The sequence below is a fragment of the Choloepus didactylus genome, chromosome 1 (genome assembly GCF_015220235.1).
Source record: "Choloepus didactylus isolate mChoDid1 chromosome 1, mChoDid1.pri, whole genome shotgun sequence".
Lineage (NCBI taxonomy): Eukaryota > Metazoa > Chordata > Mammalia > Pilosa > Megalonychidae > Choloepus > Choloepus didactylus.
In genome coordinates, this window is record NC_051307.1 from 205996220 (window position 1) to 206021626 (window position 25407).

Here is a 25407-nt window from a genome sequence, read left to right on the forward strand (position 1 = left end):
CTCACATAAATATATTAAACTATTTGGGTAGCACAAGTATTCTTGTTATCATTTTATAGAGAAATACCAAACTGCTAACCTGGGGAATCCCAGGTCGTAGGGAACAGGCCAAGACAGTCTTTTGACTTAGTTTTAACGTATTATATGCTTACAACTAGGATGTATGTATTTGTATATGTCTTTGTAACTTAAAACCAAATAATATTTTTTTAAAGATGAAAACAAGGAAGAAAGAAAAGAAAATGGAAGGCAAGGAATCCAGCGAAAAAGCTGTTGGTGAAGGAGTACTCTGAACCCGGGTGTCCCCATCTGTTAAATGAGTGCACAGATCCCCATGGTAACTGGGGCTATGGGGGTGCACTCAGTAGTCTGAGGGGTTTGCTTCCCAGATATGTGGCTGGAGGACAGGACTCCTTCCAAGCCCCTTGTTTAGTCCTTCCTCCAGAGCTGATGTTCACAGGCCTCAACACACCAGGGGCCAATCAGGATGTAGAAAAAGATCCAGCCATGGGGCCTACCACCCCCATCAGGCCCCAGCCCCTGACAGCCCCCCACTCCAGTCCAGCAGCCAAGTTGGGTCTCTGTGCAAATAAGCCACATAGCCACAGCTCAGCTCAGACCTGGGCTATAGGAAGAGGTCCCTAAGACACCCTCATTCTCCACTGCTCCCTGGCAGTGTTGGGGCAGTCAGGATCAGCCTGAAACTGCTTGGGACCCTCACCAGGGATATGGTACCCACCAGCTCCAGAGCCTGAGGCCTCCTCCTTCTCTGGGCAAGGGCAGAGGTGGGGCTGCCTGGGCCAGGAATTATCTACTCCCTACAGAGCAGAGGGCCCCAAGTCTGGCTGGAGGAGCAAGGTCAAGCCAAGGAGGTAAAAGTAGGTCCTTGATTCCTGTGGCTGCTGGCACAGCCTTCATGAGGCCCAGAAGGGTGCTCTTGATCTCCTTAATTGGCACCTACTTCCAGTTTTAGTGTCACTGTGATGCCAAGTGGCCCTAAACAAGGAGTGGTCATGGCCTGGACCATGGGCTTCTTGCACAGCTCCTCCTGCCAAGAGGAGGGGTAGGCATTCTCATGGAGCATGTGCCCCACAGGCAGCTGCTCCTGGGACTCACTGTTGGCCAGGTCCAGATGAGAGCAGTGGCCCCTGCCTGGGAGAGCCAAGGTGCAAAGAGGCACCCCCTATCCTGCCACAGCAATCAGGGACCTCTGTGGGCAGGTACTCACACACTCACATCAGAGGGTCACAGGAGGGTGTCTGACTGTGTGATGATGCAGAGGGAGGCAACACTGTGCAGTGGCTCAAAATACAAGCTCTGCTGTCACCCAACCTGGGCTGTCATCCTGGTGTCACCTTTGTTGGGATAACTTGGGCAAATGGCAGCCTCTCTGAGCCTCAGTTTCCTCTTCTGCAAAAGCAGGGTGAGTCCAACAAAACCATCAGGTTGTTGTGGGTGCCTGGCTCACAGTCAGCCCTGAGTTCTTCCCTGCTTCATTTTCCCCGTTGCATATGGAGGACGCTGGAAGGCCTGCTCTCCTAATTGCTCCTCTGCAGCTGATGTTCTAAGGGGAGACAGACCGAGCAGATCACTCCCTGCCAATGCAGACCCAGGCACGATCCCTGTCAGCTCAGGGCTCCCACGATGGGAAAGCCTAAAGGCACAGGGAGGTCTTGTGGGGTCCGTGCCCAGGCAGACTCCTGGCCAGTGTCCCAGCCTCCCCTGTAGCCTACTAGCAGCTGTGTGGTCACTGCATTCAGGTGCCCAACACTCCATTGTCTCCTGTCTGCCCTGGTCACTGTCCCTTCGGAGGAAACACATGGGAGGGTCCTGCCCTCTAGTGGCCGCTGGGGGCCAGGCCTCCCCTCTCAGAGCTCCCGCGCCTCAGAGGAGCTCAGAGCCTCTTCAACATCCTCCAGCGCCTGCTGCACAGGAACAAGCCCATTCACAGGACTCATGAAACCTGGGCCTGCTCCCCGGAACATGCACCAAGGAATCCGCCTCCCTGAGCACCTTTGAGCCCTGAGGACCCCCACTTCCAGAAGTGAGCACCCCACCCCAGAGTCTGTGTGGGCTTATGCCGGGTCACAGGATCTGAGTCTAATAGGAGGAAGGTTGGCTGAGCCCAGGATAAGGCCACTCACGGCCAATGGTCAACACTAGTACTGCAGAGAGAGCCAAGTGGGGGCAGGGACAGCCTGAGCTCCAGGAAAGGGCTGGGGTGGGGCACTCCTCCTTGTGCCCAGACCCCTTGCTTTCCCCCTTACAGCCTGTCATCCAACTGCAACCAGTGCCTGTGGCAGGGGGCAAGCACCACAGGGATTGAGAACCTGACCTAGGGCTTGGCACAAAAGGTGCTGTGCCTTTGGCCAACCCCATCTCTGCCCCAAGTGGAAGGAGGGAAGGGGACATGGGGGGTAGGGGAAACTGAAGGAAGTCCCAACTCTGGACTCTTTGTCCCCAGAGAGTTTGATCCTGAGGGAAGCACTGAGTGTACCTAGAGTCAGGTAAAGCAAGTCTTTGCCTCAATAAGAGCCATGGGCTGAGGCTGGGACCGCGGGTCCACAGGGGGCTTAGGAGACTTCCAGCCCCTTTGTGCCTTTCTCACCAGGCCCTGAGCCCGTTCTCTGTTCATTCCTAGAACAGGAAAACTTGTAAGGAGCTATGTATGGCTCTGTGCCATGCGATGAGGATTCAGTGGTGAACAAGGTGGGCTGGCCCTGCCCCAGGGGTTACTGGCACCTGGGGATGGAGGTGCTGTGACAGCCCGAACCCTCTGAAGAGCAGGGGCCCAACTAGGCATGGACATGGCACACACGATGCTCAGGGGAAGCCCCCCTGCAACTCTGCCCGGGCCCCACTGAGACCCCACAGCTCCAGGGAAGGGCCATATCAGGAAGCCAGGTGCTTCTGGCTTCTGACAAGGACATCACAGCTCCACCCCTAACCCACCCCCATCCCACCCCTACACTTCCTGCTCCCAATTAGCACTAATTGGACAAGTGGGAGAACCCAGACCGTGAAGCAAAAGCAGTCAGGCTGCTAGGTCCCAGGGGCCAGGTAAGCTGGGCTCTGGGGGATAGGCCTTGGGGTCTCTGTCTCTCTGAAGGGAATCAGATGACAGGGCTACATCTGCCAGAGGCTCCAATGACCCCTCTGGAAGATGGGAGTTGCCCCCCCCGGGCCAGGACAGAAACGGTGGGGGGGGCTGGTAAACACCCCCTCTCAGCCTGGCATTTGAGGCCTTCTCACCTTCCCTCCCCTCATTTCTCTGTTCCCAGTGCTCACTCTCTACATCACCCATTCATTTATTCATTCATATATTAGGTGCCTGTGGAACCTTCTGTGGCCTGGCCCTGGGACCTCAAAGTAGCTGTGCCCTCGGAGGCCCTACTGAGGGGCCAGGACCTCATTCTGGGGGTCTGAGTGCACTGGGTGGGCAGAGGCAGACCAGAGGAGGGGGAGTGCTGAGGGCAGAGGAGGTTCCTGGTGCTCCTCTTTCTCCACGTGGGCTGACCTCTTCCCTACCACCTCCCTTGCCTGCACCTACATTGGCACAGACACATGGGCAACCCATTGGGCCGGCTCCATTTCATTCTTGGTGGGGAAGGCAGCCAGGCAGGCAGTGCTGTGCTCATGAATGAAGAAAACAGCCTCACATCCTCTTTGATGTGGCTTTGGTTAGCAATCTCTGGAATAGCTATGGGTCCCCCAAATCCTTCAGACTGGACTCAAGGGTGTGTGTCAGGCTGTGCCCACATTCCTGAGCAGGCATGTGGGCAGACGCTCTGCCAGGACAGCCTAGGATTAGGGGGCAGGAGGAGCAGCAGGCTCCAAATCCAAGCTGCTCTAGGGGAATAGGGGACAGCTGGCCCTCAGGGACAAGGTAGGAACTGGGCATCAGCAAGGGGCTGGCTCTGGAATCCCCACATTTGGGTGACCTGGACCTCAGGCCCCAGAGTGAGGGAGGGCCTGAGCCAATCGGCACCCTTTGTACTACGACATAAGGCTCGGACCCTCAGCCCTGATCTGGGGCGGCAGGAAGACTGCACCCCTTCCCCATGCAGGTGTGTCCAGCCTGCCCCATCCCTCCAACATCCCCACCAGGAAGACAGGTTCTGCTCTGTTCCTCTCCCTTCCCTACCTCAGAGACCAACCCAGTCCTGGGCAATATGGTGTTGCCATGACAACAATACACTTTCTTCTTCCCTACTTAGCAGACTGAATCTGAGTTGCAGATTAAATCCTGGTGAGTTGTCTGTTTAGAAACCATGCGGCTGCTTTGAGAGATCCATGCATCTTCCATCTCCCAAGTGCGCCTATCGCCTACCCCTTGTCTCTTTTCTTTTTAATTCAGTTTTACTGAGATATATTCACATACCATACAATCATCCATGGTGTACAATCAACTGTTCACAGTACCATCATATAGTTGTGCATTTATCACCCCAGTCTATTTTTGAACATTTTCCTTATACCAGAAAGAATCAGAATCAGAATAAAAAATAAAAATAAAAAGAACACCCAAATCATCCCCCACATCCCATCCTATTTTTCATTTAGTTTTTGTCCCCAATTTTTCTACTCATTCATCCATACACTGGATAAAGGGAGTGTGACCCACAAGGTTTTCACAATCACACTGTCACCCCTTGTAACCTACATTGTCATACAATCATCTTCAAAAGTCAAGGCTACTGCCACCCCTTGTCTCTTAATGGTCAAGGCAAGGGAGGTGCTCCCTGCACCCAGTCCCTGTGCCCAATGGTAGGGCCTCAGGCCTGTGCAGTCCCCTTGAGGTCTGGCCTTCCACTTGCAGGATCACATGGACAACCACCCCATGTGCAGCCTCTGATGGGAGTGGGGCCCTGTCAGCTGGACAGTGGTGGCTAGAGGTTCAAGACACCATACAGGCCTTTCCCGTGTGAGGCATATAGGTTTCTGGGTGAGCACTCTCGACTCAGGAGGCTCTCTCTGTCCTCTTCAGGAGCATGCACTGCCCTGAGGGACTTCAGCCACCAAGGCTGGGAGTTGCCGATGTGTGAACTCAGGCCCTGGGATCCATCTGCACCATCTTAACCTTACCCTTTCCCCAAAGCCAGCCTTAGCCTCCCAGAAGGGTCCTGTCTGTGATGAGCAGGGGTGCTAGTGGCCCTGGGAGACACTCCTCAGCATGTTTAAGGGGAGGCAGTGGGGGGGGGGTGGTCAGAGGAAATGTGGACCTGGTCACCTGGGATCTGCGTGGGACAGGGGATGGAAGTGGGCATGAGAGGACACACCAGGAAGCATCTCTCTGAAGACTGAGGAAGGGCAGGGAGATGTGCAGCTGCCGTCTGCAGTCAGGGCTGGAGGCCCCCGTACCATATCACTCCTGCTGCCTGCTACAAACATTACTCTGGCTACACGGTCTCATTTACATGGCTTCCTCTCCCCACTGGGCTGCAGCATCCTGGGCCAGGGCTGGCCTAGCTATAACTGCATGTCCTGGGCCAGGCCTGCATCTCCGCCCCAACCAACTACCTTCATGACCTTGGGCAGTGAACTTCACTCTGGGAAAGGGAGATGGCCAATGAACAGGACAGTGAAAGGGAGCAGGAGGGTGAAGGGCTCCCACAGCAATACCTCAAACAAAACAAAACAAAACAAAACAGAATTCATGAAACTTGCTAGGTTGAATCTGTTGAGAAGAGCTTTATGATATTTGGTCAGAGTTTTATGATTTTGTAGGCAGGAGCAAAAAAAAAAAAAAAGCAAATGAAATGAAAAAACAAACTAAGAGTAATAGCAGAAAGGAAATGTAATAACAGGATACTACTTGGTTTAGCAGAGAACAATGTTTTACATAATTTTAAAAATGTAAGCACTGAGTATCAACTTACCCCCAAAATCTTGACATTGGGAGGATGGGGAAGAAGATGTGTGGAAAGGCAGGTAACAGAGCTCATTTTTTCATAGTAGGAAGTCAATGTTCTAAAAGCTTAAAAAAACAAAAAAATCAAGAAATTGCAGTATAAGCAAATTATTTGGAAATATGAAGAGAAATAGAAGAAAAAATGGCCAAAAGAACTTTAGAGTAATGGGCCAAGGAGAGGGGAATTTGAGGTGGGGAAACAGAACCTGCTCTTTTTGCTTTATCAGCCTTTTGCTTTATCAGCTTGTGATTGTTTGACATTTTAAACCATGTACATCTATTATTTTGATCAAAAGAAAAATTAAAATTAAAAAAAAATGGAACCAGGCAGCCTTTAGATAGAGAGTACACTGAGGCTTGAGGGGTTAAGGGAATCATCCAAGGTCATGGAAAACGGAGACAGCAGAGCTGGATGATACTTGGGTCTGCAGGTGTGTAAGCCTGGGGTGACCATGTCAAAACTTCTCACCAAGTGCCCAGAGAGGCTACAAAAATGGGCCTCAATCCTAACAGTCTGCAGCCCCCTGCCTCCGGCAGAGAAACAAGATGGCCCTTAAGAAGACACCTTCCATGGAGGCCATGTCACTCCAAGGAAGAGGGGAGCAGTGGACAGAGATGCCTGCCTTGGCTGCTCCACTTCCTTCCTGTTTACTCTGTGGCTTTTTATTCCCAGGTTCCACATCCTGAGGACTGGTTAATCGGATTCTCTGGGGGGAGGGCTGGAGCATCAATGACTTCACTGACACCCAAAGGAATAGCTTCTTGGGAAGCAGTAACTTGTGACAGGCATGCTCTCAGTGGCTGAGCCTGGTGTACCCCATCTGCCTGAGGCCAGGACCTCTTATTGGCTTGTTGTCCCCATGGACAACGCAAGCTATTGCTTCTTGAGGGGCTTCCTGGCCTCTGCAGTGGGAAAGACTGCGAGGTGGATGATCAAGTGACAGGCTGCCATGATGTCAAGCTAATATTGACCCTTGGCGGGGTGACTGGCAATGTGCAAAGCCCTTTTCAGACATGGAACTCAAGTGAAAGGAGGGGTCTGGAACACTGGCTGGTAAGCCCTGAGTCCCTGGGTCCAGGCTGGCTGGTCATTTATTCAGAGTATGACTCAGGCAGGCTCCTTTCCATCCCCAGCTCCCTTAGGGAGAGACTGACCTGCCTCTGTATAACAAATCCTCTCTTGGGGCTTATTGGCAGGCAAAATGCAGAGGTTCTTAGAGGTCTGCGTCAGGATATTTACTGCAACGCAGTTTATAACATAAAAACTGGAAACAACCTTAAATGGCATACTCTGTAGCCTTAAAAAAAGAACACTGTAGAGGACCATGTAAGCAAGGCAAGATGCCTGCACTCCAAGCAAAATGAAAAGTAGCCGTGGAACAGGATGTGGAATCCAGGCATTTCTCTGTCTACAGGGCACTGGCTGCAACCAGGACAGTTTACAATTTATAATTTAACATCAGAAATACATAAAATACATAATAAGATGGAGATAAGAAAAAGATAATTTGTTAGTAGGAAAAATAATACATGGGAATATTTTAAACTCCATGACGACTTCTGCTGTGGCTGGGGCCAAGCTCCAGCCTCAGGGTGCACAGGCCCCTGGCTCCCCAACTCTCCACTCTGTCCCAAAGAACTGCTGCTTGACCCCCACAATGGCCCTGAAGCAACAGTGGGCAGGGATTAGAATCTTTTGTAATGGAGAAAGGTAAAACCACTTCTTAGAATCCTGTGAAGACAGGAAGGCAGGGGCAGATTGAGATTAGAATAAGAATCTCACCCTCTGTCGATTATCTGGATCAGCAGCTGGTCATGGGGCCCAACAGGCAACCTGAGCCCTCACAGAGTTGGGGGAGCGAATGGTGCCCCACAGAGACCGATGGAAACGGAAAGACCCGGAGCAGCGGGCTGCGTGGACCAGGGGCACCCCAGATAGCGGCTCTCTGAGGGGGAAGATAAGGAGCAGCTGCAGGAGGAGGAGGAGGAGGCAGAGGAGGAAGGCCTGATGGGCCCTCAACCACTCAGACACCACCCAGATACCAAATGTCAACAGCCTCCCACCTTCTCCAGGAATGAGCGCCAGGCCTGGACACATCTGGCATCTCCTTCTGTTCATGAGTCCTAACCCTGACCAGGACACACTTTCCTTTTAGAAAACAGCACCTTAACAGTAGCACTTGAGACAGGACACTCTGGGGGTCTTGTTCCAGCCTTTCTCTCCCTCCCTGAACAATGGCATCCATCATCTCTATCCAGGAAAGGAAAAACAAGAATTTGAAAAAATAGAATTTGAGGTTTTAAGTCTGAGAGTGTGACAGGGGAGACAATTTGTTGTCTGCTGTTTTTAGGGTGAGGAGAGAAAACTCAACAGGTATCAAAAACAGCTTGTGATGAGTGGGTTCAGATTGAGGATCCCGGCAAACCAGTGAGCAAGGCTGTCTAGGGGTGTGAAAATGTCCTCTTCTTGCTCCTTCATGGTCCAGGCCTGGGAAAGCCAAGGCCAGGGAAGCCCAGGAGCCAATATCTGTGCCTGCAGTGGCCTGTCAGGGCTGCCTGATGGGAGAAGGGAGGGCAGAGGCAGGCCCTCAGGGCTAGCGCCCACAGCACCCACTTACATACAGTCTTTCCATTTTCTTCAGAAGCCACCAATAGCAGCTGGCTCTCCCTGGACAAAACCACATTCTCCTCCATCACCGGGTGCCTTTTTCCCCTCTGCCTTAATCTAAGGCACAGGGAAATCTAAACAAACAGCTGAGGCAATTTCTGAAATTGCTAAAATTCATTTAACAAGCTTCTGAAACATCTCTTGTTCTCGGGAGACACTCAGGCTGCACCTGAAAGAGGGCATGTGCCAGCAGCTACTGGCTCTCCCTATAAGCTGTGACTTTGCTTTCCTGGGTCTGGACACCAAGGTTTTCCAAAATTAAGGAGGTCTCAGGACACATCCAGATGCACAGTCTCCCTGTTCCCTGTCCTCACCCTTCTAAACTCCTCCTGGGCCAGCTGGGCTTAAAGGGAGCTTTCACGTCCTCTTCACCAGCCATCAAGGCAAGGGGAAAGAAATGTATCCACGAAAGGAAAAAGACTCTCAACCATAAGTATGCAGCTTCCATGGATTCACTTAGAAGGGAGGAGGGAGCAGATAAGTGTGAAATGAATGTTCCCAGAGGCCACAGCCCCTCTGAAACTCTGTATTGGACAGATTTACAATTCCACTAACTGAGAAAACACTAGGCTAGCACTAGGCACTCCCTGCCTAGTGCTTTACCTACATCCTCTCACTTAATCCTTGCTACACTCTGTGAGACAAGCACTATTATGCATCTTTTTAGATGAGTAAACTGAGGTTGATGGTTACACAGCTTGAAGAGGTGACACAAGGACTGGGCCTGAAGCCTCCCTCCAAGCCCCCCTGTAAAACCCCCACCACAATCAGCCTTCCTATTTCTCAAGAGAGAACAAAAATAGGGCTGTTGCAAGAAATAGAAACAAGACTGGGACACAGCAGGGCAGGAGGTAGTGAGCCGGGGGTAGGACACAAGACAGCCCAGGGCAAGGGCCCTGCTGGGTAGTTGGAAGAGGTGTGAGGGGTTCCCCAGGGCAGCCCAGGTAGAAGCCAAAGAAATGGGCTGGGGAACAGCATGTACAAATGCAACATATTCTGGGCTAAGTGCCTTCTGTGGGTGACAGGGCTAGAGGAAAATCCATTAAATCATGAGTATTTGTCTAAATCAGTAAGTGAGTTTTGGTTTGGGATGATGAAAGCAGTCTGGAAATACAGTGGTGAAAGTTACACAATATTGTCAATGTATTTAATGTCAAAGAATTGAACATTTAAAATGGTTAAAAGTTTTATGTATGTTTTACCACAATTAAAAATAAATAATTTTCAAAAATCATGAGTATTTGTAATACCTTTGCTTCTCCATCCTTTACTAGCTCAGCCATAAACAGGCCTTTGAGTTGAATTAAGAGGGGTGATGATGGAGAAGAGCCTGGGATGGGGGTGGAGGGGCTGGGGATAGGGAGAGGGAGAGCGTTAGGAGAGGATGAGAACTGGCCTGGGGAGGGGAAGCAGAAGAGAAAAGAAGGGCCTATAGATGGGGGTGGGGGTGGGGGTGGGGGTGGAGGGTGGGTGAAGAGATATTGAAAAGCCTTGCTATGAGTTGTGTTTGCAAACTTTTTGTAGCTGAATTTGCCTGTCCCACCTCTGCCTTCCTTTCATCTTCACTGGACCATGCGAGGCAGGCTTGCGGCATGTGAGGAAACTGAGGCACAGAAGTGAGATGTCCTGCCCATGGTTACAAATCAAGGAAGTGGCCCAAAGAGCCCAAAGTTAGCCACCTTCCCACTTCTCGGTGGTGTCACCTTGGGATCTGGACACCAACAGACAGAGGCCGTGAGGTTCAGATAACAAAACAACAAAAATTCATTTACTTGGCTTTGGAACACAATGCAATTAATTTCTTACAAATATTTCTTATCCACATAATAACTGGACAAAACAATTACCTTAAATTATTTAAGATGGGATGAAGACTGAGGCAGAGAAGGAACTATAGGAAAATAAGTAATGGATGGTCAAAACTGGAATTCCAAACAATCAAATCCCATGGACGCCAAATGTTTTTTTAAAATAAGAACCTTTCTTTTAAGCAAACTCTTAAAAGATCCCTAAATTCCAAAACAGACAAAAATGTTGCTGCTCCACCTGAAGAAGCCCAGTTCTGCCACTTTATTCCTAGCTGTGTGGTCCAGAGCAAATCAACCACTTCTCTGTGCCTCAGTTTCCTAAACTGTAACATGTAGACAACAATAGATGGGGCTGTTGTGCAGATTTAACAGCCAGCACATGTAAAGTGTGTCTCTGTATTCCATAATTGGGTGGAGCGACAGTGTTCAAGGTCACCAAGTGAGTCATAAAAGGATAACAAGGTTGGGGTATAGCTGATGGCTGTACGCAACATAATGCATCATTTAGAAAACCAGACACATGATGTGAAACCCTGCTCATGTACTTCAAAAGGCAGACGTGGATATGAGCGGATTTCCCTAGTGACGGCACAGATGGAAGAAACCCCAAAGCAGGATGCTTCCAGGGTACTTCCACCCAGAGCCTGGCTCTCTGGCCCTCTGTGTGCGGGTTTACGGCACAGAGAGTAGGGAGGAAGCGAGGACGAGTTGCCAGCATACTTGGGCAGCATGCCTACCAGCCCTGCTGGGAGCCAGTACTCCAGACGATTTTGCTTATGGCTACAAAAGAAAAAAAATGCAAGTGGCTCTCATCCTTCTATTGCCCCCCACAGACTGACATCTGCCCACCCACAAGAACATCCTCCTGTCACCAGAGAGATGCCATTTAGGGACTCAGAAACCATGTGGGGAAGAAAGGAATCTTCAGCTCTAGTGCAGGAACATAAAAATATACTACGTTAACATGGTTTGTTCATAAAATTTTAGTGTTTATGCCCTAGGGGGGAACAAAAAGGAAAGCCCTATTGGGATTATGTATGGAGAAAAACATTCCCGCCTTTCTTCAGGCCACAATGTTTTGATTCTCCTGTGCCTGGCTCTGATGAGGACCAGAAAAGCATGCTCTGAGAGTGGGGAGGGTGGAGTTTTCAATATGTACCTATGGTAGAACCCAGGCTCCTATGTCATCCAACTGCCCTCTCTGAGTTGTCCCATAGTTCTCCTGGGAACAGGAGGTAGAAACTGAAAGTCCTCCTGACAGGGGCCCTCTGGCACCCTGCGTGCCATTCATCCTGGAATGCCTTTCGTGATTTTTAAAAGGAAGTGCAAAACACATGAGTTAGGAGTAGGGGAGCTGGGAACAAAACCAACGCTGCCCATGGTGAGTCATGCTTTTGTTTCTGACTCCCCCCTCCCCCCCATATGGCTGCATGGAAGCTGCGTACTATCAATTCCACATAACTGAAAAGTGTGTCAGGACAGCATCTCCCAGACATGAACCAGAAACATGCTGCTCGGTTGTTACCTCCAATGTGACTAATGCTGTCACGTCTTAATTAGTCACTGCTTGCTGACTGTGCTGACAGCATCAGAGCCCCATTCCAAGGCCCCAAACTTGTGATATGGTGGTACAGATGAGACTAAAAGTGAGAGGATGGTGGGACAGGACCATAGGTTGTCAATTTTTCAGGTCCCTTTCTCACTGAGTGCTGTGAACCCTGGTGGTCTCTACTGAATATATTTGTCAGGTCAGAGCAACACTGTGACAACTGAATGACAGCACAGTTAAGAGGGATATCACTTTGGGACGTATTGGCAGGAGGGAGGAAATGAAACAAATGACTCATGGTCTAGAAGATGCCTACACGAGAAAGTGTTATGTCACGAGCCCTCTTGCAGCTCCTCCTGCCTGAGGGGCTGGGTGAACAAGGCCACCCTGCCCAGCCCCTACCTGGTGACAGCTGACTGGGTCAGCAGGTCTCACCTGATGCAAGGGCAGCCCATCTATGCACTGGTTCACTTATGACATGTGACCTACAGTAGCTGCCCTGTAAAGATGACTTAGGCCAGTTCCATTTCACCTTCAGGAACCTTGAACTCAGAACAGAGCCTGAAGCTGAGAGTAGAGATAGGGGAGCTGAGGAAGAAATGTGGTAAGAAATACTGTCTCCTTAATGGAGGAACACGGGCCTTTACCCTGAGAGCAACACGTGGTTCTGGACTTTCCTCCTCTCACTGACCACAAGCTGTAGTGAGAGCCACCTCAATCTGAAGCCAGGAGGAGCACAGAGAAGGCTAGGAACTGCCCGGTGCCTGGCCCCTGTCACTTCCGTGAGAGGCAACCTCACAGGCATCGTCTTGCTTCCCCCAGCACTGCTTTCCCTCCTTCCCAAGCGCCCAGGGTCCTCTGTTCATTCAGCCTCACACATCCATCATCCAGGGCCCCTCAACTCATTGTTCAGAACTCTCAGAAATTATCAAAATGGAAACAAAATTTGCTGGCTCCAAAATTCAAACAGCTTCAAAACTGATGTTTAAGTGTCTACAGAAAAAAACATCATGTCAATTAGTCAACCACAACTCTTACATATTTATATACCAGTAGTTTTTTAACGTGGGACATGGGTGTATTGTAACAAGTTTGATAAGCTGTGAGGTGGGGTCTCCTGCAGAGAGTGTGCTGGGGCCTGCAGAGGTTGGGACAGAGTTCTGGCTGTGCTTACTTTGCTGAGGACATTTTACATGAAAGCAGACCTAATTCCCGACATCTCACCTCCAGCACTTTCCATTTAAGCCATACTGCCCAAGAAGAATGGAAAAGTCAATAGGCAAAGAATTGAATGCACTTTCGGACAGAGGCACCTGGCAACTCCTGCTAATTCATCTGGAGAATGATCAAGAAGTACTTATAAGACTTCCTTCATTAGGCCACTAAAGGAGACTGAACTACATAAAGAGTCCATTTTTCCAATTTTGCTCGCTAAACCCAGACAATTCTGGTTAAAAATAAATGACACTGAACAGTGGGACTGATTATGCTAAGGTAACTGGGTACAGACTTGTGCTGGTTTGAATGTATTACGTTCCCCAGAAAAAGCCATATTCTTTGATGCAATCTTGTGGGGCATACATAATAGTGGGGATTAAGTTGGAACGTTTGATTAGGTTGTTTGCATGGAGATGCGCCCCACCCATTGAGGGTGGGCCTTGATCAGTGGAGCCATATAAATGAGCTGACTCAAAGAGAAGGAACTCAGTGCAGCTGGGAGTGATGTTTTGAAGAGAAGCAAGCTTGCTAGAAAGGAACGTCCTGGGAGAAAGCCATTTTGAGGCCGGAGCTTTGGAGCAGACGCCAGCTGCCTTCCTAGCTAACAGAGGTTTCCCGGACACCACTGGCCGTCCTCCGGTGAAGGTGCCCGATTGCTGAGGTGTTACTTTGGATGCTTTGTGGCCTTAAGACTGTAACTGTGTAGTGAAATAAACCCCCGTTTTATAAAAGCCTGTCCATCTCTGGTGTTTTGCATTCTGCAGCATTAGCAAACTAAGACAAGACTGATGATGCAAATCAATACTAAGTCCTCTCTCTTCCCAAATTCTTCAAATAAAACCACTTTCGGCTACTCTTAGAAGTTAATTAGCAAATGAAATATTTCCAACATTAAGGGCTAATTCACTTAGGTACAGTTAAATAAGAGTAAACAGTTTTTCTTCTGCATCTGACTGGCTCAGAAGTCTCATTTCCAGACTAAATACATGAGTCTCAGCCACTTCCTGGATACTCATTGGAATATTGAGCTAATAAGTGATATTTCAGACCAGTTTTCCAGTTCTGTTGTACTTTCTTCTCTGTGTTTCACTGTCTTCAAGAAATTCTGACACTTAGGCCTCAGCTCATTTTCTCCCCAAATTGCATCCTTTCTGACAGGCTCCACAGGCCTCCTGGCTTTCAGTTTGCTTTCCAGACTTCTTCCTCAGGGGCACTGAGAACTTTGTGCAAGCAGCACCAGAGCCTGAGAGCCAGCTCCCAGAGGTTATCAAGCCCGTGCTCACCCTCCCCACTCTGCCACCAAGCCTGAAGGATCACCTTCTCAGCCTCTGCTATGGCCAGGGTTTTGTAGGTTCACGAAAGGTTTCCTCTGATCTTGCTCTTTTGCCCCATTTTCAGTTTTGGTTCTTCCTACACCAGTCAGGGGTACAAGTTCTCTCCTGACTTCTGAGGCTACAACTGAATTCCATCCATCCCACAGTCCACAGGGCAGCACTCAGGGCCTCCCACCTTTGGGGGCCTGTCTCGCCTCTCACCTGAGCCCCTCTCCCCCACTTCAGATCCTGGAAGCTCCCAGCTCCTGTCTCTTCTTCAACATCAAAAGCTGCCAGGAAAGAATCCTCAATGGGGTTATTTTACATCTTAGTGTGAATGAGTCAGTCCTTCTCTGGTGGATCTGAATTTCTAGTCTCCTCCCCAATATGGAATAACAGCCTTTGATCTCAGTGACAGGAAATTCAGAGACATGATTAAAGAAGATAGAAGGGTGGCCAGATTGTCCTGGATCCCTAAAATCACCCTTTCCTGACCCACCCCTGAAACTAGCCTGTCAAAGAATAATTGCTTAATTTAAAAATGACCAAGAGGAGGACCAAGGCCACAAAGAAAAGCCAAGGGAGAGAAAAGTGCAATAAACAGTGGGAATGATACTTAGGGTAGGAAGGAGACAGGAGCAAGTAAAATGCCAGGCCTTTCAATCTCAGAAATAGAAGGCTCCACACGGAGACCAGGGAGCTGGCCCCTCAGTGTCAGTAACCACAGCCCCGGGAACAACACCAACAAGGGGAGAAATGTTTCAGATGGGGAATAAAACTGTCCACCTCCCCTTACCAATAAGAATACTTTTTTTCCATTTTGGGGGGAAGAGGGGTATAAAAGAAGAAAGACCTTTACAAAAATGTGAAGAAAATAATTTATTCATTTATAAACCATGGAACTGACATGAAAACTAGTAACATGAATATATGATTAAAGGAAAAAAGATAGGAGGAAGTGTCTTGCTTAAATTAAGTTGGTAAGTGGCAGGAACAGGACAGAGTAGACTGCATCTGCAGAGCAGGAGTCACGATTAAGCATTCAGTAGAACCCAAGAGGCCACATCTGAAGTCACCAACACTTACTGGTGGCCAGAGGAGCCGAGAAAGCCAGCAATACTGTTCTTCTCACCATCAGGAGCTTCTTCCCTTCATAAAAGGAGGTGCCTCAGAGATTTATTTCCATGGGGAAGTAGTCCCACTATATTTTAAGTGGTGTTTGAAGCCAAAAGCATGATTTCCCCCCAAATTCTTCTTGAGTAAAGTGAGGTAGCCTGGTACAAATGCATGCAAGTACCCCAAGGCAACAAGTTTGGCTCCAGGGGGACCAACAGAGGAAAGAACACGGGGGCTGGTCGGGTCCAGTTAACTGAGCCTCAGGGAGGGGGCCAGGAGGCAGAGTCAGAGCCTCTGTGGAGAACCAGAAAGGGCCTGCAGCTGAAGCGCCGGCAGCACAGGAGGGAGATGCTAGTAATGGGAAAACATCCACTTCCCAAAGAAACTTGGCCATGGGAATTCCTCTTCCTATAAACAGGGAAGTAGGACACAGGAAGAAGCCCTGGGCTGCCATCACAGCTGGCTGTCAAAGTTGAAAAGGAGCTGGCCCTGACTGCAGCAGCCCCACGCAGACAACAGCACCAGGTGAACGGACAGGGAGGAGATGAGAGAAGGAGTATGCACTGTCAGACAGAGCCTCAACACCCTTGAGAACAGGAACCTTGGTGACTCTGTTCCCAAAAAGCCTCCAAAGACAGTGTCTTAGTTTCCCAGCTGATAAAGTAAATACCAACCAGTGGGTTGGCTTAAATAGTGGGAATTTATTGGCTCACAATTTTGAGGTTAGAAGTCCAAAGTTGAGGCATCAGCGAGGAAATGCTTTTTCCCCAAAGACTGTGGCATTCTGGGGCTGGATGCCAGAGATCCTTGGGTCCTTGGCTTTTCCATCACATGGCAATGCACAAGGTAGAATCTTCTCCTTTTTACTGACTCCTTTCAGTTAACTTCCAGCTACTCCTCTTCCATGTGGCTTTGTCTTCATAAATCCTCCAGTAATTGGATTAATGCCAAACCCCATTCAATTCGGCCACACCTTAACTAAACATCTTCAAAAGGTTCTGTTTACAATGGGTTCACGTGCACAGGAATGGAATAAGCTTAAGAACATATTTTTTTCTGGGGTACATACCTCAACCTACTGCAGTCAGCAATGCTGCTCCTGCAACAGCAGCTCTCTTCCTGAAGCAGAGAATGGACACTGTGGGCCCTGACACAGCAGATGACGACAGGGTGTGACAGTGGTTCTCCAAACGTGGTAGCATCATGGTCACAAAGCTTGCCAAAAACGCTGATCCCAGAGCCACTGCCCCCAGAGACGAAGACTCCCAAGATCTGGAGTGGGTCCTGGGAATCTCAGTTTCCAACCCACAATCCAGGTGACTCTGAGGCAAGTGGTCTGAGGACACATTTTGAGTCTGGAGTCAAGTGGGCTTGGGGTGGGTGGCAGGATTCTGGAGGAGGGGTAGGGAGGTCAGCAGCACCAGAGGGGAAGCTCGTGAAGGCTGAAGGCCTATTTCTGTGTACTCAGGGGACTAAAAAAGGACACGGGAGGGACAGAGGGCTGCTTTCTATGTGTGCCACCCACCCTACTCCATGGGGTAATCAATTTTTCTCAGCCAATGTGACTTGCCCAATAAAAGCATGACCAAGACCATGCTTTTAGAGGGCCTCAGATTGCTCAATGACTCCTTGCATTTAGCTACTTTCCCCCAAAATAGTGCACAGTATTCTCCCTTTGAATAGATAAACATGTGTGAGGGTGACTAGGTCCCAGTGTCTTGGTGTGCTGAGGGGTCTCTTTGGCCCCTTAGCACTGGCTCCAGGCTATCGGATTTAAATGAATGCATTTTAGGCAAACCACTGTATGGAACAATTTGCCCTTACTGCCCCAGGTGAACAACCTGCTCTCTGAGTGTAAACTTGGAAGGTTTAGGGACATTGGAGCCATATGATCATTAACTATTAATATCCAAGATACAATTTGTAGCTAATCACAGTCAAAAGGAATTAATACATTTAAAAAAAAAAGAACACTTTACCGCCCTGGAACATGCTTGGTGATCTCACATGGAGGATGCAGGATGCAGGGAGGTAAAGCTTAGCCTGGGTTCACATCATGGCCTGGAGGACCAGAACCCCAGGCCTGCTACTCTTGTCCTGGGGCTGGAGTTCAGTTATACTGACCAGTGCTTGAAGTAATGGGTCAGTGGGTGGTGCATGACTCAGTGATACTTGCCATACAAAATGTGACTATTTCATGCAAGGAGAAAAATACATGCATTCAACGTTAATGGTCATCTGTGCAATTTCCACGTGGGAAGTTACAGTCAGCTGCAAAGCAGTATTCCCTGCAGGGGACAAAGTATCTTACACTGGGTTACAATGTCCTTCAAAACTCCCCTCTTTTGGGTGGCCAGGCCAGGGGTCTTCAACCAGTTTTCACCAAATGGACAAATAATGAGGGCCCACCCAGGGTAAGGCATGTGCTGCTGGGAGATATGGCAGTTAACAAGAAAGGTGTGATTCTCCCCAGCTAACTTTGGCAAATGTGATCTGAAAAATGTCATTTTTTATTTCTTCTATTTCTCACTGAGTAACATTCTCCTTCTCTAAAAACCCAGACCACAGAGTTGACACAGAGAAAGCCACAACTTGAGGGCCATTCTTTGTTCTTGTTCTGTGTGTAACATCAGGTCTCCTTCCTTCTTTTAAGGAATAAATTAAATATTTGTTTGGAGGGTAAAATAGCTACATCTCTTTTTTCTGGCCAAGTGATTATTAACTAATAACAACCAAGATAGTTTGTTGGAGCATGTACCTCCAAAGGTTAATCACATCCAAAAGGAATACATTAACAAAATAGAAAAATTCCAATTAGAACAAAATGATGAAAAAAATTGTATCTCTTTTAAAAGGACTCTTTGGTCTCCATTTTAAAAAATGAGAATCCTCATGTATTAAAGACTTCAAATGGACAGTAAGGGTTTTATCCAGTGTTCTCCCTGACATCTCACCTGGCTGGGCAGGTCCCACTCCACTGCAGGGCTCTTCAGTGCAGGAAATATGTCCCATCCACAAAACCGCCCTGCAACTTGTCCAGGCACCACATATGTCGATGTGTTCCCAGGTCACGACATTTTGTTGGTGAGTCTAGACACACCTAACTGAGTCCTGAGAAAGTAGACGAGCTTAGTCTCTGTGAGGAGAGCAGTCCCAACAGTCACTCCCAAACAGAAGGCCCCCACGACAATGTGTGCCAGTCTGGCTGGCCAGCCCTGATCACAGCAGAGGAACACCTGTGGGAAGAAAGCGCTGTCATTACCAGGGCCTCTGGTGTGCTGGGCTCCCCTGTACACCTCCTTCTTCTGGGGCAGGCCAAGAAGGCCCTAGTGTTCCAGATTTCAATTCATACAAAAGACACAGCAACTGTATACTGAGGGCCTTCTTTGTTCCTACTGGTAACCTTGCTTGTCACAGGGTCTATCGTGAAGATAACCCAGAGGTTTAAAGGAAGGAGAGGAGGAGGCAAACACTCATCCAGTCAGTTCAGGCAGAGGGACAAGGGGAAGCCTAGAAGGAAGGACAGTATACAGCCTGAAAATACATACAGTGTGAAGGTTGAAGGGGGTCTCACCTCCGAAACACCTGTAATTCCAGCACTGAGGGCAAATGCTCCGAGGACGACCGGCGACAGGTGCAGGCCAGCCAGGGGCCTGTAGGGGCTCTCTCGGTAGTAGTGGTGGATAAAACGAAGGCTCTGTGTGATCCGAATGCTCATGTTAAAGCAGTTGGCAAAGATGAAGCCCACGCTGCCACACCAGCGGGTCAGAAGATAAGAGAACACCAAGAATGAGGATGACAGGGCCAGCATCGTGAAATTGTATCTGAGGAGAAGACAAGCAAGGCAGAACAGTAGGTACGAAGCCCCAATATAGCACCAACACAAAAAAACAGCTATGAACATGAACTCACAGAAAGAACCTCAAAGTTCCCATAATCTGCCTGGTTTTAATAACATCAAATGCTGTACAGATAACATGGAAATGTCAGTGAGCCTCTCACCCCTGAAAAAAGAGCAAAAAAATGAACTAAAGATACTTGTGGGGTTTTGTAAAGCCATTTTACGGCGATATATTCACATATATTCACATATATATAGTCCATCCAAAGTGTTCAATCAATGGCTTATTTAGTATAATCAGAGTTGTGCATTCATCACCACAATCAATTTTAGAGCATTTTCATTACTCCAAAAAGAAAAATCCCATACCCCTTTAGCAGTCACCTCTCAATCCCGCTATCCTTCCCCAGCCCCACATAACCACTAATCTGTCTCTATAAATTTATGTAAATTTATATTTTATAGAAATGGAATCATACAATATGTAGTACTTTGGGTCTGGTTTCTTTCACTTAGCATAATGTTTTTTTTATTATTATTTTTAATTAGACAGGTTATAGGTTTTCAGAAAAGTCATGTAAAAAATATGTTTCCATATACCCCCCTATTGTTGACACTTTGTATTAGTGTGGTACCTTTACTACAACTGATGAAAGAATATTAAAATATTAACTATAGTCCACAGTTTACATTAGGTGTATTTTTTCCCATATTCCACCCTATTATTAACAACTTATAACAGTGCTGTACATTTGTTATAATTCATGAAAGAACATTCTTATGTACTATTAACCACAGAACATCATCCACCACAGGGTTCACTGTGTTATACAGTCCCACGTTTTGTTTTATAACTTTCCTTCTAGTAACATACATGACCCAAAACTTTCATGTATGTTTCAACCACATTCACCAACATAATTCAGCACTGTTAATTATACTCACAATAATGTGCTACAATCACCACTATCCACTTCCAAATATTCACTATCAGCCTAAATAGAAATTCTGCACAAATTAAGCATCAGCTCCCCATTCTCTACCCTATTCTATCCCCTGGTAACTTATATCCTGGATTTTAATTCTATGAGTTAATATGCTTATTATAGTTAGTTGATATCTGGGAAATCATACAATAATGTCCTTTTGTGTCTGGATTATTTCACTCAATATAATGTCCTGAAGATTCATCCATGTTGTAGCATGAATCAGGATTTCATTCCTTCTTACAGCTGAATAATATTCCATCATATGTACATACCACATTTTGTTTATCCATTCACCAGCTGATGGACACTTTGGTTGCTTCCATCTTTTGCTAACTGTGAATAATGCCACTATGAACATCAGTGTGCAAATGTCTGTTTGTGTCCCTGGCTTTCAGATCTTCTGGGTATATATACCTAGAAGCAGGATTGCCAGAACATATGGCATTTCTACTCTTAGCTTCCTAAGGAACCAGCAAACTGTCTTTTACAGCGGCTGTACCATTTTACATTCACACCAGCAGTGAATAAGTGTTCCAATTTCTCCATACCCTCTCCAATACTTGTAGTTTTCTATTTTCTTAGTAGTGGCCATTCTACTAGGTGTGAAATGACATCTCCTTGTGGTTTTGATTTGCATCTCCCTAACAGCTAGTGACGTTAAGCATCTTTTCATGTGCTTTTTAGCCATTTGTATTTCCTCTTTGAAAAAAATGTCTATTCAAGTCTTTTGCCCATTTTTAAATTGGGTTGTTTGTCTTTTTATTGTTGAGTTGAGGATATATATTCTGGATATTAAAGACTGATTGGATATGTGGTTTCCAAATATTTTATCCCAATGAATAGGTTGCCTTTTCACTTTCTTGACAAAGTCCTTTGATGTACAACAGTTTTTAATTTTGAGGCGGTCTCATTTATCTATTTCTTCTTTCATTGCTTGTGCTTTGAGGGTAAAGTCTAAGAAACCATTGCCTACCACAAGATCTTGAAGATGTTTTCCTACATTTTCTCCTGAGTGTTATGGCCCTGGCTCTTATATTTAGGTATTTGATCCGTTTTGAGTTAATTTTTGGATAAGGTTTGAGACAGGGGACGTCTTTCATTCTTTTCCATATGGATATCCAACTGTCCCAGCATCACCTTTTGAAACTACTCTGTCTTTGAGTGGACTTGGCAGCCTTCTCAAAAACCAATTGGCCATAGATGTGAGAATCTATTTCTGAACTCTTAATTTGATTACATTGGTCAATATATCTATCTTCATGCCAATACCATGCTGTTTTGACCACTGTAGCTTTGAAATATGCTTTAAAGACAGGAGGTGTGGGCCCTCCAACTTTGTTATTCTTTTTCAAGATGTTTTTGGCTATTCAGCGACCTTTACCCTTCCAAATAAATTTTATAATTGGCTTTTCCATTTATGCAAAGTAGGCTGTTAGAATTTTGATTGGGATTGTGTTAAATCTGTAAATTAATTTGGGTAGAACTGACAACAATATTTAGTCTTCCAGTCCATGAACATAGAATGTCTTTCCATTCATTTAGGTCACCGTCGTCTTCTTTTTTTTAATTAGAGAAGTTATGAGTTTACAGAACAATCATGCATAAAATACAGGACTCCCATTAACCACCCCATCACCAATACTTGCATTTATGGAAAATTTGTTACAATTGATGATAGCACTTAATTCTACCGTTTTTAACAGTAGTTACATTTGTTAACAACTGATGAAAGATTATTAAAGTAGTACCATTAACTATTGTCCACAGTTTACGGAGGGGTATTTTTTTCCCTCATATTCCCAAACTATTTTTTTTCATGCATGTCTTTATTTTATTACTCATCTACCCATACACTGGATAAAGGGAGTATCAGTCCCAAGGTTTTTCCAATGACACAGTCACAAGACAAAACCTATATAGTTATACAATCATTATCAAAGATCAAGGCTACTGGATTACAGTTCAAAGTTTTTAGGTATTTCTTTCTGGCTACTCAAATACTTCAGGGATATCTGGACAATGATATTTAGGTCTTCCTTGATTTCTTTTAACAATGTTTTGTATTTTTCGGTGTACAAGTCCTTTACATCCCTGGTTAAATTTATTTCTAGATATTTGATTCTTTTAGTTGCTATTGTAAATGGATTTTTTTCTTGATTTCCTCCTCAAATTGCTCATTACTAGTGTACAGAGACACTCCTGATTTTTGCATGTTGATCATCATGTTGATCACTGATTTCTGCATGTTGATCATGTATCCCATCACTGGTTTGTTAGCTCTAATAGCTCCGTTGTAGATTTTTCGGGACTTTATATAGGATCATGTCATCTGTAAATAGGAAAGTTTTACTTCTTCCTTTCCAACTTGGATACCTTTTATTTCTTTTTCTTGCCTAAGTGCTCTACCTTGAACTTCTAGCACATGTTGAGTAACAGTGGTGACAGTAGGCATCCTTGTCTTGCTCCAGATCTTAGAGAGAACATTTTCAGTCTTCCACCACTGAATATATTAGTTGTGGGTGTTTTAGTTTGCTAATGCTGCGGAATGCAAAACACCAGAGATGGATTGGCTTTTATAAAAAGGGGGTTTATTTGGCTACACAGTTACAGTCTTAAGGCCATAAAGTGTCCAAGATAACACATCAGTAATCGGGTACCTTCACTGGAGGATGGCCAATGGCGTCTGGAAAACCTGTTAGCTGGGAAGGCACGTGGCTGGCGTCTGCTCCAAAGTTCTGGTTTCAAAATGGCTTTCTCCCAGGACGTTCCTCTCTAGCAAGCTTGCTCCTCTTCAAAACGTCACTCACAGCTGCACTCGTTTTTCTCCCTCCAAGTTAGCTCATTTATATAGCTCCACTGGTCAAGGCCCACCCTGAATGGGCGGGGCCACGCCTCCATGGGAACATCTCATCAGAATCATCTCCCACAGCTGGATGGGGCACATTCCAAGCAAATCCAACCAGCACCAAAACTTCTGCCCCACACAAGACCACAAAGATAATGGCATTTGGGGGACACAATACACTCAAACTGGCACAGTGGGTTTTTCATATATGCCCATTATCATGTTGAGGAAGTTTCCTTCTATTCCCATCTTCCAAAGTGATTTTATCAAGAAAGGATGCCAGATTTTGTCAAATGCCTTCTCTGCATTAATTGAGATGATCATTTGTTTTTTTCCCCTCCGATTTATTTAATGTAGTGTATTACATTAACTGATTTTCTTGGATTGAACCACCCTTGCATACCTGGGATAAACCCACTTGATCATGGTGTATAATTCTTTTAATGTGCTATTGGATTCCATTTGCAAGTATTTTGTTGAGGATTTTTGCATCTATATTCATTGTAGTATCTTTATCTGGCTTTGGTATTAGGGTGAAATTGATTTCAATTTTTTGGAAAAGTTTGAGCAGGTGTGGTATTAATTTTTCTTGGAATGACTGGTAAAATTCCCCTCCGAAGCCATCTGGTCCTGAGCTTTTCTTTGTTGGAAGGTTTTTTTGTTTTGTTTTTAAAGAGTAATAGTGTATTTTTTAATTAGAGAAGTGGTAGGTTTACAAAAAAATCATGCAAAAAATACAGAATTCCCATACATCATCCTACTATTAACACCCTCGCATTAGTGTGGTACATTTGTTACAATTCATGGAAGAAACATTTTATAATTGTATTATTAATTGTAGTCCATCATTTACATAGGGTTCACAGTGTTGTATAGCCCGTGTTGGTTTTCTTTAATTTTATTCTAGTAACAAACATACAACATAAAATTCCCCCTTTTAACCACATTCAAATATATAATTCAGAGCTGTTAGTTATGTTCACAATGCTGTACCATCATCACCATCATCCATTACCAAAACTTTACAATCAACCCAAATAGAAATGCTGTACAATTTAAGCATTAACTCCCCACTCCCTCCCCCAGCCCATCTTCTAGTGACTTATATTATAGATTCTTCAGTTTGCTTAATCTAATGATTTCACATCAGTGAGGTCATACAGTATTTGTCTTTTTAAAAATATGGAATGCGTCAGGAATTTGTATGTCATCCTTGCACAGGAGCCATGCTAATCTTCTCTGTATTGTTCCAGTTTTAGTATATGTGCCACTGAAACAAGCACTACTTTTGTCTATTTTTTTTAGCTTTTAAAAATAATTTTATTAGTGATCATTAGGTAATATATATTTCATAGTTATTTAGAGACTACATAAGCAACTATAACATATTAATGAAATGGCTGTGCTTTTTTTTTTTTAAACAGTTTTATTCACACAGCATATAATCCATCCTAAGTGTTCAGACAATGGCTCTGGGTATAATCACACAGTTAGGCATTCACCGCTACAGTCAATATGAGAACATCCTCATTTCTTCAGAAGAAAAAAATCCCATTGTTTTTATGTCCCCCTTTTATTGACATTTAGCTTTGGTATAGTGCGTTCGATACCATCAATGCCAGAATATTACAATGTTACTGTTAATATATTACATTAATTATTTTTTTCCATATAACACCCTAGTATTAACACCTTGTAGAAGTGATGTATGTTTGTTCTAGTTCGTGTAAGAACTCTCTTATATTTATAAAATTAACCACCATCGGTCCCCCTGAAGACCTGGGGGAGAATGCAGAGGTGTTGGACTTCCTCATCTGGATTGTTGCTGATGTTCTCACAAACACTGGGGACTGACGGCTTGATGTGCTGAGCCCTCTATCTTGCAGCTGACCCCTATGAAGCCTGTAGCTGCAAGGAGAGGCTAAACCTGCTTATAATTGTGCCTAAGAGTCTCCCCCTGAGTGCCTCTTTGTTGCTCAGATAGGCCACCTTGGCATGTGATCTCGCTGCCCTTCCCCCTGTGTGGGACCTGACTCCCAGGGATGTGAATCTCCCTGGCAATGCAGGATATGACTCCCGGGGATGAATCTGGACCTGGCATCGTGGATTGAGAACATCTTTTTGGCCAAAAGGGGGATGTGAAATGAAA

At 46.2% G+C, this 25407-nt stretch overlaps 1 protein-coding gene and 1 non-coding gene across 2 annotated transcripts in view; both read right to left on the minus strand.

Annotated features, from left to right (window-relative positions):
- Positions 1-13849: 13849 nt before the first annotated feature.
- The window catches only part of RFT1 (RFT1 homolog), a 57573-nt gene continuing 46015 nt past the window's right edge, over positions 13850-25407 (minus strand). The window contains exons 12-13 of the mRNA XM_037798241.1: positions 19158-19407; positions 13850-18819 (exon numbers count right to left, since the gene is read on the minus strand). Of these exons, the coding sequence (XP_037654169.1) occupies positions 18652-18819; positions 19158-19407 (418 nt within the window). The 3' untranslated portion in view covers positions 13850-18651. The remainder of the gene's footprint in view (positions 18820-19157; positions 19408-25407) is intronic.
- Positions 24435-24541, minus strand: LOC119510870. Its single transcript, XR_005212054.1, has one exon. It is a non-coding gene; the product is annotated as a U6 spliceosomal RNA (small nuclear RNA).